At 36.6% G+C, this 12,051-nt stretch overlaps 2 protein-coding genes across 2 annotated transcripts; both read right to left on the reverse strand.

The window, feature by feature from the left end:
- Nucleotides 1-1,526: 1,526 nt before the first annotated feature.
- On the reverse strand, nucleotides 1,527-3,169 carry LOC131076099 (cytochrome P450 94A2). The gene has a single exon (XM_058013149.2). The coding sequence runs from the start codon at nucleotides 3,167-3,169 to the stop codon at nucleotides 1,571-1,573; it is 1,599 nt and encodes a 532-aa protein (XP_057869132.2). The 3' UTR covers nucleotides 1,527-1,570.
- Nucleotides 3,170-9,342: 6,173 nt separating this feature from the next.
- LOC131076142 (hypothetical protein At1g04090) lies at nucleotides 9,343-11,664 on the reverse strand. The gene is made up of 2 exons (XM_058013204.1): nucleotides 11,404-11,664; nucleotides 9,343-11,174 (listed from the first exon to the last, which is right to left on the reverse strand). Exons 1-2 carry the CDS (start codon nucleotides 11,450-11,452, stop codon nucleotides 9,619-9,621), a joined length of 1,605 nt encoding a protein of 534 aa, XP_057869187.1. The 5' UTR covers nucleotides 11,453-11,664; the 3' UTR covers nucleotides 9,343-9,618.
- Between the last annotated feature and the right edge of the window lie 387 nt (nucleotides 11,665-12,051).

A 12,051-nucleotide genomic window follows, 5' to 3' on the forward strand; every position in this document is an offset into this window, starting at 1 on the left:
TTCAACCCCCCTTTTGAATGTAAAGTGTCTCCCAAGTGAAAATCATCCTAGTGATTTCCTTTCTCTCTCCTAGGTGGGAAATCAGTAGGGTTCAATTTTCCACTTTACAAATGTTAAGGTGAAAATCCCTAAATATGGTTGCTTGGTCCATTACATTGATGCCTTGTGCTTCAGCAATGGATCCTCTACTTTCTTAAAATAATACTCACATCATATTAGGATTTTATTATTGGTTTTGGAGTAAGCTAATGGTAAACAAACTTAAATTAATATTTTGACATCAGAGTGGTGGTGTCTTTTTTCTGCTTGACATAACATTAGAGCTATATTAAATAGTGTTTTCATTTTTAAAGTTGATTTTTAGGCACTTAAAAACATTGTATTAGCTATCTAAATTTTCTTCATGGCAATGAAGAATTTTATCGCTACATAAATTGCACATAGTAGTTTTTATATATTAATGATTTGGACATGTCAAAATATTATGCATCTCAAGTTCATTGAAATATAGATCAATGATATATGCAACCATAATACGGGGCAATAGGTCATATATAAATAGAGCACCCATTAACATTCATCATAGCAACTTTTGAATATTGGTATTTAATTGTCATTGCCTGACAATTACACTTCCATGCTAGATATTTGAGACGTTGGTGCAATTAGTACAACCCTTGCAATGAAGGGATTTCCACACAAGTTTAATGACTACTTAGAGCTAGTAGTTTTTGGTTGTTTTGGAGATCCATATTGCACTTGAGTTTTGCTAGAGAATATATAAGATTTGGCAATTGAATAAGGAGAATATATTAGAAAGGAGATTTGACATAACAAATACAATCTTCAGAGTGTTGACAGAACATAAGAAGTGAACTGACACAAGTCATGATCAAAGGTACAAAATCAAAATATCTATTTAACACTTTTACATTTATGATAGAGTGGTTTGGAAAAAATGGTTGCATGAATTCTGCACAAATAAGCAATTAGTACTTCTTTCTAGACAAAATCTAAGCAAATGGAAGAAACTGCAATATCATTTTTCATAAGTCCATTTTTTTCAAAATTTAAACTAATTTCTGATTATATTTATGTAGGGTAGATGAGTCAAAACTTGGGCATGGTCCTATTGTTGGTGTAGTACTTGTGATTATATGATTTAGTCTTGCAACATATTTATACTATATATTGTTAATAATTAAGGCATATATAAGTCAATAAGTGACCATATACTAATCAAGATAAACCCCATGAAAGCTTTTAAATATCACAAATTTAAGACATAATTTTTTTTACTTCATATAAAACACCATAACAATCTAATATAAATTATTTTTATCGTCGTCATTAAGTACACAACACACCGAAATAGATACATACAAGGTAGCTTAAAACATTTTATTAAGACAATATTAAACAACAAAGCTAAGAACATATGCTAGGCAAGTCTTTCAAAGAAAAACATAAACTATAAATTCAAACACATCATATAGGTATTTGTGCTGTACAGAGATACTTATGACTTCAAGACCATAACAAAATGGTAAACAATGTCATCTGCACAAAGTTAATTACATCTTTTTGTAAGGATTACTGGTAGTCCTCCTTTCATGCGCATATTGAAGTCAAGTGTGTACATCGCAACAAATCCTTCTTCCACCTTCACACTAAAGCTATGGACAATAGAAGCCACGACTGATTTCATCTGAATAAACGCCATCTCTTTTCCCATACATATCCGAGGCCCAGCGTTGAAGGCTGCAAACTTGTAAGCATTTTCTCCCACAAATTCCCCATTTTTCAACCATCTTTCCGGCTTAAACTCCTCGCAGTCCTCACCCCAAATGCTTTTCATCCTTCCCATTGCGTATATACTGTAGTCAACACCCCATCCTTTACCCACAAATCGACCGTCTGGTAAAACATCATCTTGGACAGCAGTTTTGGCATTGATGGGCACAGGAGGATACAAGCGCAGAGACTCACACACAACTGCATGCAAGTATTGCATATCTCTCAATTCTTCGTAGCTAAAAACAATCCACTTATCATATTCTTCGTCCATGTTAGTGCACTCTTTTCTTTTTGCTAAGATCTCCATAATTTCACAGCGAATGGCTTGTTCCACTGTGGGATGAGAAGACAACACCCAGAAGAACCAAGTCAGAGAAGTAGATGATGTATCTCTGCCTGCCAACATAAAATTAACAATCATATCTCTCAGAAACAAATCAGATTTGTTAGTCAGGACAGCTTTCTCTTCAATCTCAACTGAAACATCCGTTCCAAAGGTTGTCATGAATCTGGAAAGAAGGTCATCTCTGAGCAGACCACTTTTCTTACTTTGAATCTCCGCAATCTCCTTCCTTCTGGATTGAATAATACCCAGTGCAAATTCGTCCACCACACTAATCGCTTCTCGCAGACGCTTTTCAGAGCCAATATTGAGCATCTTTTTAATTTGCCAGGCAAAGGGCACGCTGTAAAAGATCCTCCCAAAGCTTAATTCCGTTGCATCGTCAAAAGCTCGGGCAAAGGCGAGCTGAGAAAGAGAAGGATGTAGATACGCAGGATCCACTCCGAAGGCAACTCTGCAAATATTATCAAAGGCAAATCTCTGCAGAACATCCTGCAAATTTACAGACACTCCTTTGTTGGAGACATTGGAAAGGATGGGCATGAGGCGATCTGTAATCTCCGACTGCACCGTCTCGACGACGAAATTTCTGAGTGACTTTGTATTGAATTCATAGCTGGCGGCCTTCCTCTGCATCTTCCACAGCTCTCCGTCCGCATTGAAGATTCCGCTGCCCAAGAAATCCCGCACAATAAACTTCAAGCGGGGTGATTTTTCATAGTTTTCAAATCTCGTTTTGAGGATGTGCTCCACATTTGCAGGGTCGGCAGTGAGAAGCCCTATTATTCCTACTGGGCGGTGGTAATTGACTGTAGCGGAGGGAGAAGTAAGGAGTATGTCTACAACCCAGTCATGAAACCTGTGACGATTTTTTATCAAGGTGGGGAGAAAGCCAAGTATAGGATAAAGAGTCAAGCCACCTGATTTTTTGCGGAACAAGTGCGCTATGAAGATGAAGAGGAGAGGTATTAGTGCAACACAAAGGAAGAACATCTCGTATGAATTGCAGTGAAGGCTATACTGAACCATGTTCGCTGCTGGCCTGCACAAGTGAATGATTTCGTTTACTCTTATTGCTTGAAATGCGATGTTTTCAAGAGAATCCTGACAATTTTAACGTTTTTTCCGACAGAAGACGGAGGGAAGAGAATGGATCAGAAATCCAAAACTTTGGACGTTAATGCTTGGTACGTACTATGCAAGTCTGCCTCGATAGAAAATATACCTCTATAAAATGGAGAAAGAGCTGGGTATGGGAGGATCCATCGCTTTCTCAGGCCAAGCACATTAGCTGTAAATAAACTATTTTCACACGGGTTGATGACCAAGGAAGCTCTGGCTGGATAGGGGACGAACCCATGTAATATCTCGGAATGGAATATATGTTGCAGCATCAAATTTGTCACTATCAACTTTGCTATCCTGGCCGTGCTTCGTTTAATTCACATTTACATCCATGCCGGCAACATCTGTCCGTTCTTAAATAGTCTGATAGTGACGAAATCTTCTATCAATAATATTGCATGCGACGGTGTACATGCACTCCAAGCTCTATGGAGTCAATATGGTAAATAGCTATTTCTAAATTATCTCTTAATAATTTTGGAGAGTTCATTCTTATCAATTTTTAAGGTCTTTTTTAGATGTCAATTTTTTTTTATTATCTTTGGGGAATTGAATTCTTAACCATTTTCAAGTTCTTTTAGATGTCAATTTTTTTTTTATGAATCTTATCAAGAGGTCAAGAGTTTTGTGAAACTTGCTTTTGCAAGTACAATATCCACCTTGAAATTGTTGTCATATTGAATATGAATATTTTTATATGTCATACATTCCATGATGAAGTCCACCTCTTTATTGGAGATAATTCAAGCTCTTTCTTCCCAATCTTCCTCGAGAACCTCTGCATCCGGCTCTTTAGACACAATGACTTTGGGGAGAGGGGCTAAAAAGTTCTTGTTTTTAGTGGACTGGTTAGGGTTAACACAAGTAGGAGTTCCTTTGTGCTTAGGGGTTGCGCTAGGGGTACCTTTGTAGTTTGGGTTCTTAGAGAGCTCAACAACCAAGGTGGAGTTTGTGAGAGGGCGAGAGGGGTCTATCAAAGGCCCACTATTGGGGGGTCAATGCCAAATGGAAATTATACAACCTCAAGATAAGCCTCTAGTGCAAGAGAAGAACATTTAATGTTTTTGCAATAGCAACAAACTAAGAAACATGGATGAAAAATCTAGTAGGGGAAGTTCATTTTCACTCCATACTTGAGATGATTAAGCATTAGGAAGAGCTGGGAGTGAAAACGTTTGAATCTTCCATCTAGAGTAATTTACTTCATAAGAAGTAGAGTGACCTCCTTCTAGACACCATACAAATCTTATTTGTTAAAGACACTTTGCAGATGAGCCACCTTCTCTCTCGACTTTAGGAACCTCATAATATCAACTTTGTAGTTCCCCTTTGGTTTCTTAGGGAAGGTCGCACCTTCCACAATAAGACCAATCACAACAACAATATAATCTATGTGCACATTGTAAAAATCACACCCCCAACTTTAACTTTTCTCTCATTCTAGGACTGGACAAATTTATCTAAGAGGGAAGGGTTAAAACTCTTCATGCCCTCAATATAAGGTGCCAAATTACCTCTCTTGAACTTCTTCCAGAGAGCTTTATTCGGCTTGAATTTGTCACATTTGTCTCACTTGGTTTGAACGAGATCACCACCCATGGCTAATCCTTTCCCAGGGAAACCAATTATAGTGACCGTTAAAATGTTTTGAATACCAACTTTGAGAAAATGTTAGCAAAAGGCAATTTTGAGGGAAATGTTGCTTTCCCCCAATTTAATAAACCAACTCCAAATTAGTAAATGATTGAAGTACAAGATAGCCAATATGATAAATAAAAAGGCAATCTTTAGATCTTTATGCATCATTGGGATTAATGTCTTCTTGTATCATGACATGAATATCAATAGACAACTCATGCTGTGTCATCAACATCTTGAGCTTGTTGGAGAAGGGGCCATGGTTTGCTAGCTTGTTTGTAGTCTTATTCCCCTCTAAGGCTGTGATTGATCCTGATGTGGCCAAAAGCACGTATGACACTTTGGCATTTGGTGATGAATCCCTTATAAGTCCATCTAGGTATGTATTTTTGGTGAATCATAATGACATTGTTTTTGTTTTTTATTTAGTAAAACAAGCTTTGAAGGGGCCCCACAACCCTTTACAATCAAATTTTATGGGGATTTGGAACCCACAAGCCAAATATTGCCAAAAGATAAGCAAAGGCCAACAATAGCCCAACAATAGTAGACCAAAGAGAAAACAAAATCAAAGACCCATCTGCAAAAGAGCATGGCCAAAGCCACCAACAAACTTAACTCTTGTATAAATAATCATTATGTATTTTAACAAGGCCCCATAACCTTGAGAAATCTTGCAATAGGTAAAACATAAATTACCCACAACCTACAAAGAACAAACAATATGCAACTGTAAGTGGAATAGAGAAATCTTGCTAAAACATAAACAAGAAACACCCTAGACATCCACCTCACTATAATAGGAAGAGTGTCAACCAAAGGAAGGGAAACCACAACCCCCTCACAACATCTCAAATCCTCTTCTACAAACCATATCTCCACCTAAATAGAAAACAATTTCATCTCTATAGGAAAGATCTATAGAAGAAAAGAAAGAAACACCATCTCCATCTAACCCAATAATATAAGGAGAGAGAATTTTATAGGAAGGGCAACCACAACCCCCTTACAACAACCCCACCATCTCTTGCAAACCAACTCTCCACCTCAAAAGAAGATACCTCCATCTCTATATAGTATAGTTCTGCAACAAATATATATGCCAAAATAGGAAAACAAAATATCCCATCAACTCTCACTCCACCTCAATAGGAGCAACCGAAGCATGAGAATAAAATAGGGTAGCAAAAGCCCCCCAAGAGTAAAGCCACAAAATAGGAGAAAAATATCTCCTAATATCAAAAACCCCTATCCAAAATTACAAAATGGGCCCTTAAAAATTAGCATCCACCACAAAGGAAACACCAAAAACAACCAAAGAGCTCCCAGGAATAGCCAAATCCAAGCTATAAGAACTTGAGCTAGGAGAAAGGAAAGGGAATATATTAAGCATGAGAAAACACCAACCACTGACAAAAAACTCAATCTCTCCCCCACCCATCACCACTATAGAAAGAATTCTTCCAACCAACAAAAGGTAGGCCCAAATTAGAGCACCCAAGCCATAGACAAAGCCCCAAAACCACACTAGGAAGAACATAGCAGGGGGGCTAAAACCATTGCTGACCCACAAAGGGTCCCAAAATGAACAAACCCTAGAATAACCAAGGAGAGGCTAGAGCCAACTGAGATCACAAATAAACCCCAACACAAGCCAACCACCTGACTCACAACCACTCTTAGAAAAGAATAGATGACAACAAGAACAAGTCCAACTAAGAACTGGAAGGAGAAACTAAGCTTAATATCAATAGTCTAGGCCATCCACCTCAACCAAAATACCGAATTGAGATCGACACCAAAACACCTTAGCACACCCACAATAGGCACATAAATGACAAACACTGACTCCAAACAAAGCAATAAACTGACATCAAGCACCGATCCAACACCCCAGGAACCCAACAATCCCGACACCCAAAAGAAAACACTCCCAAAAACGGCTATCAATAGAGAACAGGGAAGTCACACCAAAACCCTCTAAAGCCATGAATACAATAAAACCCCCACATAATAGGAACAAGGAGCAACCAACAAACCATCCTCTACATTGTCAAATTCTGCTTCTCTACATGTATCATCCTCACTATATGAAACCGTACCCCCTCTCTCGCTTCCTCTCATTATAGAAGGCGACATTGTTGTAGTCACCTTCTATAATGATTTTTTGGTAATCATTATCCTTAGTGATAGATATCCCATACTATACGCTACCACCTTCACAAAGTTGGACATTTGAATGCCAAGGTAAACACACATTCCATCAATAGCTTTTGAAATGGATCTCTGATGACCCCACCCCCACCCACTCAAGGAGTTTCCTTTAGACGACCCTTCAAAGTTTGATTTTTAACCAACTGATGTTAGTGGGGGGAGGGGGCAATGAACAAATAAATCTGCATGTAATTTTTTTATTAAAAATTGTAGATGTTTAATTTAGTTTATAAATTCTTATTATGTTAAATAAAATGACAACTACAAGAATCTTAAAGGAATTAAGTTACAAACCTTTTATTAATTTTTATCAAGCAATAAGGTTGTAGTTAATTTTAAAATGCTGTAAGAACATAAATGGCTTATTAGATATAGTTATTAATTATAATCATGCAAATCTTGACTACTATTTTGAAGGTTTCTTATTAAGTTGACTTTTTTTAGAGTCTATCTAAATCTTAAAAAATATGTTTTAATATTTGTATAATTTTCTACCTAGAAACTCAAAATAACACTTTCAACAATATTCATAGATTTTTTTTAATTTCATGTAGTTCTTAGTAGACATGACTATTTATAAATAAAAATCATCTAAAGCACCCATCAATAAAAAATTGCATAAAAAACATCAACATTTTATATAATACAACAAAGAAAAAAACATAAAGCCAACAATCATATCCCTACTCCTAAAATTTAAAGTCACTTCTTTTGAATATAATTTTATAAAAAATGTCTAAAAATATCTCACTAAGCATTATTGAGGCAATCAAAGTGGTTGGAACCATCAAGGTATGTAATAGCTCCCTAAGATGCATCCAAATAATTTTGATAAAAAATGAGTATGTTGCAATGATTTTCAAGAATCTCGTAAAAAATGTTGTAGAGTTTTTTTCATCTTACCTTAACAATAATGTTGATAAACCCCATGCAATGAAACCTACTAAGACCATGTTTGTGACGAGGCCAAAATTGAAAGAGCCATGAAACATAAACTATTCCCTAAACAAATATCTACAATAATTACTTTGTAAGGTAGTTTTTTGGTATATTTGGGATAATCAAGCCTCCCCACCTCTCCAAGGGATAAAATTTTCATTCTAGAGGATGAAAATATTAAAGGTGTGTAAAATTCCTATCCTAAATAAGGATTTATAGATTTTATTTTTGTTAAGTACTTATTTTTCGAAATATAATTCTATATCCACCATAATATCTCATATTAGATTGCTAGAATGAATGCTTAGTGAAAAAGGGGGATATTGCCACAATGAACACCAATGTAGAGGTAATGGATGAACAATGCCTTGTATTTGAGGCTTCTTGTCAACATTTTTTATTTCAATCAATTGATAGTATTGTGGGAGATGATAGAAAAGCCTCTATAAAAGGTCTATATGAAATAAACTTGTATATCAATTAAAAATAATATTTAATTGATATAAAGTTGAATCACCATGACAACATAATTGTTAATAAGACAAGTTTTGGTATCATAATCAAAATTTAGAAAAAAATATAGCATATTCTAGAGGGCTAACAAATTGGATGCGACATCTAGTAAATGCATGAAAAATGGTAAATCATAGATAAGATAGTGATCTATTTTGAAAATGACTAAAATAATGTTGTTTCATGGAATACCATTATTATTGGATATACACAAAATGAATTTTCTTAAAAGGTTTTATAATTTTTCTAGCAAATGTGATTGGTAGGTGCAATAGAAAACTCTTAAATTTGGCTAGTATCTTTCTTTCTTGTGTCAAAAAGGGAGATTTGGAATAGGGTATGGACATCCATGAAGATATAATAGAAAGGTGATTTTTTTAAAAGTTTGCAAATTTATTTTAATTTCATTATTTATCTCAACTCTAATATCTAAATTTTATTTAATTAATCTAATTAGTTTTTATAAAAATATTTTTTATTTCTTTTCATTTTTAATTCTAGATTTGATTGTGTTGGAGTTTTGCATCAATGTTTCAAATCATACTATGGTATCCATCATCAAAATAATAGAAATTAGAAGAGATACTAATGATAAATTAGAAATGTTTGTAGAAAACCCAACAAAATCAAATCCAAAAATAAGAATAAACAACATTATGAATTGTAGAAACTTAAAATAATTAATTTTTATTTCTTTACAGAACTAAATCTTCATTATAATTTTTTTATTAAGTTTAATTAAGAAGTGAAAACTGATTAATACACCACGAGTTCAAACATCAGCCACTACAAAGTCAGCAAATTATAATTGGAAATAAGAATGAATGTACATATAGCAATCTTGTCTTTGTGGACATTAATCAGACAAGCCGGTTCCAAATTGTCAACATCATGGAAAAAGATCCAATTAAGAGAAGTTTCATAGGCTATCTATACAAGTGTGAAGACAGCATCTCTGTGGCCGTCCAGTCCAAACTTTCCAACATTCGATTCAGCAGCCCAATTTCCATTCATCTGTAAAACACGTCTCTTTACAACTATCTCCAAGTCTAGAATACGTCTTTTACTTTTTCATCACCATACCAGCTGCTTTTCCATTTGGGTCCAGTCGGTCCATCCTCCCCAGAAACTTCAGACGGCAATTTAACACATCCCACCAGGTTTGAAGACGCATATTCGATCTCGGGTCCCCATTTCCTTCCATAGTTCAACCATGCCGGCTCTGTAACATTTTCACAGTTCTCCATTCCCTTCAGGTACTCTGCAGCCACAATTTTATACTTTTTGCTCGTATCCAGAAAATACGCACTCTTCTTTGAGGAATTGGCGATGCCCACTCCAAGTTTTCCGCACCCCTGAAGAACCAGTCCTGCCCTAGGAAAGTTAGCATGCCCACTTTTGGCTGAATAAACCACGGCTTTCTTACTCCCCTCCACATATTCCAAATCCCCAGCTTCAATCCACTGTCCTCCACTGTGCTGAGAAAAGTAAATAGCCCATAATTCTCCGGTGAAGTTGTTCACACGTAAAGTTACGTGCTCCCAGTCACCTATGTGCTCTCCAATTCTACCCAGCGGTATGAAGACCAACCCGAAGAACGCTAGAGTGCCCGGGCCATTGAAGGGGTAAAACACCCACATCACGATGTCTGTAAATGTTCCTCCTAGTGCTGATTTAACATGTACATACGCCTCTGCGCTCTCTAAATCTCCACGCCTCACAATTTTAGCTTTTGCAGAGTTTGAAGGCAGGTCAATCCAGTACTCACCGTCAGCCGAGCCGCCCTGTGGGAGGTTTGAACCGTCCTCTGCAATTGGGTCGGGCGTGAATGAGCCCTTCTTGTATAATAATGCCCCATTTTCGAAAAACCACGGAACAGATGAGGGCAAATATGTCTCTTTGGGATGGAAAAATACAGTGGGACCATATTTGCCTATAATTGAATGGACGTCATCCAGACTTGGCATTCCTATCGGTATGGAATTTGCGTTTATTAGACAAGCCACCGGAAGTTCTGAGATTCCACTTTCGCTGTTTGTGGTGCAAAAGAATGTCCCTGCAAATACCCCATTTGCTTGCTTTTCTGGGTCCGGGATTGTACTCCACACTTGGAAAGAAGAGGTACCGTCTTTCTTATTCCAAATGTTATTGCCAGTCTTGGAAACTCCAGTTAGATCTGATCGAACGCATCTGAGCTCCTCCAAAGATGGTTTCTCCGGACCGTTTGTGACAAGGTAGCCCAGAGCTTTATACCCTTGAGGGGCGTTGGGCCACCAGAAGAAGCCATTTCCCCCCTTTTTATCCTTCTCCGACTCGCTACTCCACACCAGCGAGTAATCCACTGGTTTTACTAGTGGGGGAAGGGATGCGGACCCACCTAATTCCTTATTTTCATTAGCATCCTTTGTCACAACAACCCAGCCTTGAAGGCAATCAGTGTTACACTCACAATGATGACCCAGAATAAAATATCCAGGAGGAATATCAACAGGCTTGTAGAATGCAACCCCTTTCTTATCACTAGAACTCCATATCTTCTGAAACGTTGAAACGTGACACGCTTCGATCTCTCCAAGCGTGATCCTCCTCGTTGCAAATCCTGTGCCTGCAAAAGTTCATTTCATCCATGATGACGCCCAAAATACTTAGATTCCTAAAATGGGTGGCAAAATCTTAAGAATCTAAAGCACAATAACTGGAGACTTGTCAATTTCAGTAGGCCATATTATTTTTGTTAAATGTTATTCGAAAAAGAGCTCATTCACATCTATCAGAATGATTAACAAAACTATTGGCTTATCTTACAAAATATGATAAACAACCCAGGCAATTACCAAGAGGCCTTGAAGGCTGGACGACAGGCGGCGTGACTAGTTGCGCCATATATTGGATTTTTAGACTCTGTAATGAAATGAATTTGATAGAATCGCCACCTTCTCTGTAGACTAAGTTTCGTTAAGAGCATTGTGATTTGTAGACGAGGGTTACAAAGCTGTGGATGGCCATTGACGGGTGTTACGAGAAATAGGAAAAACAGGCGAGCAAGTTAAGGAGGGAAGTCCAGTTATTTAGGTTTGCGTAGGAAAGTACAAAAGAACAAATTCATAAGACTTCTTTTTAATGTACACCATTAGCTAAAGCATACGAAATTAGAATATGGGCTTCAAACTTCGATGGGCGCATCTACCAACAACCCCAGTTATTCTACTATTATAAATATTATTCTATTCATCTACCATCGATGTTATTTATGAAAACCCTAGAAAATATAAATTATATTATTGCGGAAAGGTTTTTATTGTCCCTTTCGTAAGGTTTAGTTCACCAATGGTGGACATCTCAAACACACCAACCCTAATAAAATCATATTTGATTTCTCTCTCACACACATATATATATATATATAAATAATAAAAATAAAAATTATTTATACTGTGCTATTTAAAAATTATAGGAATTTCTTTTACATTTTTATAATGGTA

The sequence above is a fragment of the Cryptomeria japonica genome, chromosome 10 (genome assembly GCF_030272615.1).
Source record: "Cryptomeria japonica chromosome 10, Sugi_1.0, whole genome shotgun sequence".
Taxonomy (NCBI): Eukaryota; Viridiplantae; Streptophyta; class Pinopsida; order Cupressales; family Cupressaceae; genus Cryptomeria; species Cryptomeria japonica.